At 44.7% G+C, this 3,940-nt stretch overlaps 1 protein-coding gene across 1 annotated transcript in view; it reads right to left on the reverse strand.

Moving 5' to 3' along the window:
* Window positions 1–3,940, reverse strand: part of PI4K2A (phosphatidylinositol 4-kinase type 2 alpha) — a 33,484-nt gene that overhangs the window by 15,308 nt on the left and 14,236 nt on the right. The window contains exons 3-4 of the mRNA XM_017502762.2: window positions 1,727–1,858; window positions 1,158–1,311 (exon numbers count right to left, since the gene is read on the reverse strand). Coding sequence (XP_017358251.1) covers window positions 1,158–1,311; window positions 1,727–1,858 — 286 coding nt within the window. The remainder of the gene's footprint in view (window positions 1–1,157; window positions 1,312–1,726; window positions 1,859–3,940) is intronic.

The following is a 3,940-nucleotide window of genomic DNA, read 5'->3' on the forward strand; positions in this document are numbered from 1 at the left end:
GGGTTTCGCCATGATGGCAAGGCTGGTCTTGAGCTCCTGACCTCAGGTGATCTACCCACCTCGGCTCATGCCTGTAATCCCAGTATTTTGGGAGGCTGAGTCAGGTGGATCACCAGAGGTCAGGAGTTCAAGACCAGCCTAGCCAACATGGTGAAACCCCATCTCTACAAAAATTCAAAAATTAGCCAGGCATAATGGTGGGTGCCTGTAATCCCAGCTACTTGGGAGACTGAAGTGGGTAAATCACTTGAACCCAGGAGGCAGGGGTTGCAGTGAGCTGAGATTGCGCCATTACACTCCAGCCTGGGTGACAGGGCCAGACTCCATCTCAACAACAACAACAATAAAAAGAGCTCTGGAGAGGGATGGTGGTGATAGTTGAACAACAATATGAATGTATTTAATACTACTTTAAAATGGTTAAGATAATACATTTTATATGTATTTTACTATGATTAAAAAATTGGACAAAATATAGCTCCAATAAGGTGAATTTAAAGACTTGGAGTGCAGTGGCTTGATTTCGGCTCACTGCAACCTCTGCCTCCCGGGTTCAAGTGACCCCTCCCGCCGCCTCGGCTTCCTGAGTAGCTGGGACTACAGGTGTGCGCCACCATGCCCAGCTAATTTTTATATTTTTAGTAGAGAGAGGGTTTCACCATGCTGTTCAAGCTAGTCTTGAACTCCTGGCCTTAAGTAATCCGTCGACCTTGGCCTCCCAAAGTACTGGGATCACAGGCGTGAGCCACTGTGTCCGGCCTGAATTTAAAGACTTTTGTCCTCAATACATGTAGATTTTGCCATGTTAGTTGAATTTAAATTGGACTGAAAAAGTTTTTTTAAAATATCAATGTTCTAAGCATCTACTTCAAGAAGTTAGAGGAAGACAAAACTGTCCTGTTATAGGTCTTGAGGCTACAGGAACGACTAGGGATCAAGAATAAAAATACTCTTCACGGTGCTTTGGAAGAGCTAAGTGTCTTCTGTCTGGGACCAGGAAAGAGTGTAAGATAAAATGTAAACACTAACTCCAGGCCTTACCACCTCCGAAAACTACACGTGATGTGTCTGGACGAGGCACTCTGACTCCCAAACCCTGCAAGCCTCAGGGCTTCAACAGTCGGGCACAGGGCATGGGACCACCTGCAGCTGCTCACCAGTGTTTCGGATGATGTAATCCAGCACCACCAACCGCTCGAACTGCAGCAGTAGTTGCCGGTTAGTGTTCTCAGGGAGAGGTTCTGCTTCAAAACGCCGCAGCCAATAGTCTGCATCTTTGTAGCCTTCAACAAAGAGCTGGAATGAACCAACCTAGAACCAAGAGGAAGGAACAAAGTTATTTCCCTACTGACCAAGTCCAAAAACCTTTGGCGTATGCTAGGTACGCATTAAGGCCCTATGGAGTTTGAATCAGGGAAGGGAAACTTTTCAGGATCTTTACTTCCTCATTTTCTTGCAAGCATAGGAGAAAACAGATGTAACAGTGATCATCCATCCAAATTAAAGACCTTATCCAAATGGACCAGAGGAGTAAAGTGAAAAGTTAGGTCTCAACTCTCTGGAGAATCCCCAAACCTTAGCCCCTTGACAGAAATGAGGAAGACAGAACACTCAGGACAGGTTATTCACATGCCCATATTAGAGTTGTAGGCACCTTGCTTCCCACTTGGATGACTATGTCCCTGTAAATCATGATCCTTGATAAGCCACACAGGTGCATCTATACCTTTGGTGGTAGCCCGATGCGGTTAAACCGCTGCCCAACTTTTGGCACTTTCTCTAGTGCAAGCCGCTTGCCCCTGGACTTCACTCGGTCAATGGCACTATAGTTGAAGGTCTCACTGGCCAGGTATACTACCTACAGTGAAAGAGAAGAGACACTAAGGTTAGAGTCAAGTTTAAGGAACCACAACACTATGGCAGAGAATAAATATCTTGATGTTTACAAATACTATTGTAACTAGTTTGGGCCAATGAAATAATGACAAAATTACGTATGTACAACACTTCCACTGTTGGCAACTAAAATCTCCCACAATCCTTAATTCACATCCCCCAATCTGTGCAGCTAGGAAAGAAGAGCTGGGAAATAGCAGAGCCACACCATGGAAGAACTCAGATACCTGGTTACTACATGAGTGACATGTTATCTAGGAGACCTGCCTATCTGGCATGAGTGTGAGATGTAATCAAGAAATACACTCCTGGCTAGGCATGGTGGTTCACGCCTGTAATCCAGCACTTTGGGAGGCCGAGGAGGGTGGATCACTTGAGGTCAGGAGTTCAAAACTAGCCTGGCCAACATGGTAAAACCCTGTCTTTACTAAAAATACAGAAAAAAAAAATTAGCCAGGTGTGGCAGTGCATGCCTGTAATCCTAGCTACTTGGAGGCTAAGGTGGGAGGACTGCTTGAACCTGGGAGGCAGAGGTTGCAGTGAGCCAAGATTGCACCACTGCACACTCCAGCCTGGGTGACAGAGTGAGATTCCATCTCAAAAAAAAAAAAAAAAAATACACTCCTATTGTATTAAACCACTGAGATTTAGGGACTGTTGCAGCAGCTGGTATGAAATACAGAGACTAACACTGTCACCTCCTGGGTTAGATTAGGCCAAATGCCCATTTTCTTTCCAGATACAAACAAGTTGTAATTTACTCTATACTCCTTTATTTCCTTTTGAATTTTTCTTTTTTTTTTTTTTTTTTGAGATAGAGTCTCACTCTGTTGTCCAGGCTGGAGGGCAATGACACAATCTCAGCTCACTGCAACCTCTGCCTCCCAGGTTCAGGCAATTCTCCTGCCTCAGCCTCCTGAGTAGCTGGGATTACAGGCACGCACCACCATGCCCAGCTAATTTTTGTATTTTTAGTAGAGACGGGGTTTCACCATGTTGACCAGGATGGTCTCGATCTCTTGACCTCGTGATCCACCCGCCTCGGCCTCCCAAAGTGCTGGGATTACAGGCTTGAGCCACCGCGCCCAGCCTAATTTTTTATTTTTAATAGAGACAGAGTTTCACCATGTTGGCCAGTCTGGTCTTGAACTCCTGACCTCAGGTGATCGTCCCACCTCGCCTCCCAAAGTGCTGGGATTACAGGCGTGAGCCACCGCGCCCGGGCCCTTTTGAATTTTTTTTACTTTGTGAAATTATTCATATTCAAAACATAAACATTAAAATTGCTTTTCATTTTAATGAACTACTACATGTACGTCTAGACTATCTCTGGAACATTACAGAAGAAATACTGTAATCCTGGCTGCCTCTGAGGAAGGAAACTGAAGGGCCAGGAGATAGGCATGGCAGGGAGTCTGAATAAAATTTTCTCTGTTTACCCTATGTGCCTTCTGATTTTTCTACTAGATGTATGCATTGCCTATTCTAAAAAAAATTTTAATGGGCCATCAATATTATACTTAAGTCAAACTACAGTGACATCATTATAATCCACATGTGCATCTATTGTCACACTCATCTCATTGTTTTGTAATTATCCATTTGTATATCCAACTTCTCCCTTAAAACTAATAAGATTTGAGGAAGCACAGAACATTTTATTTACATTAGCATCCACAGCACCTAACATGGTACCTGGCACATGCTCATTAAATATCTATTAAGTGGCCGGGTGCGGTGGCTCACGCCTGTAAGCCCAGCACTTTGGGAGGCCGAGGTGGGTGGATCACAAGGTCAGGAGATCGAGACCATCCTGCCTAACACTATGAAACTCTGTCTCTACTAAAAATACAAAAAATTAGCTGGGCATGGTGGCACGTGCCTGTAGTCCCAGCTACTCAGGAGGCTGAAGCAGGAGAATCACTTGAACCAGGAGGCAAGAGGGTGCAGTGAGCAGAGATCGTACCACTGCACTCCAGCCTGTCCAGCCTGGGCAACAGAGCAAGACTCTGTTTCAAAAACAAAAACAAAAACAAAAAAAAAA

This window comes from Cebus imitator, unplaced genomic scaffold (assembly GCF_001604975.1).
Source record: "Cebus imitator isolate Cc_AM_T3 unplaced genomic scaffold, Cebus_imitator-1.0 Scaffold299, whole genome shotgun sequence".
Classification (NCBI taxonomy): Eukaryota; Metazoa; Chordata; class Mammalia; order Primates; family Cebidae; genus Cebus; species Cebus imitator.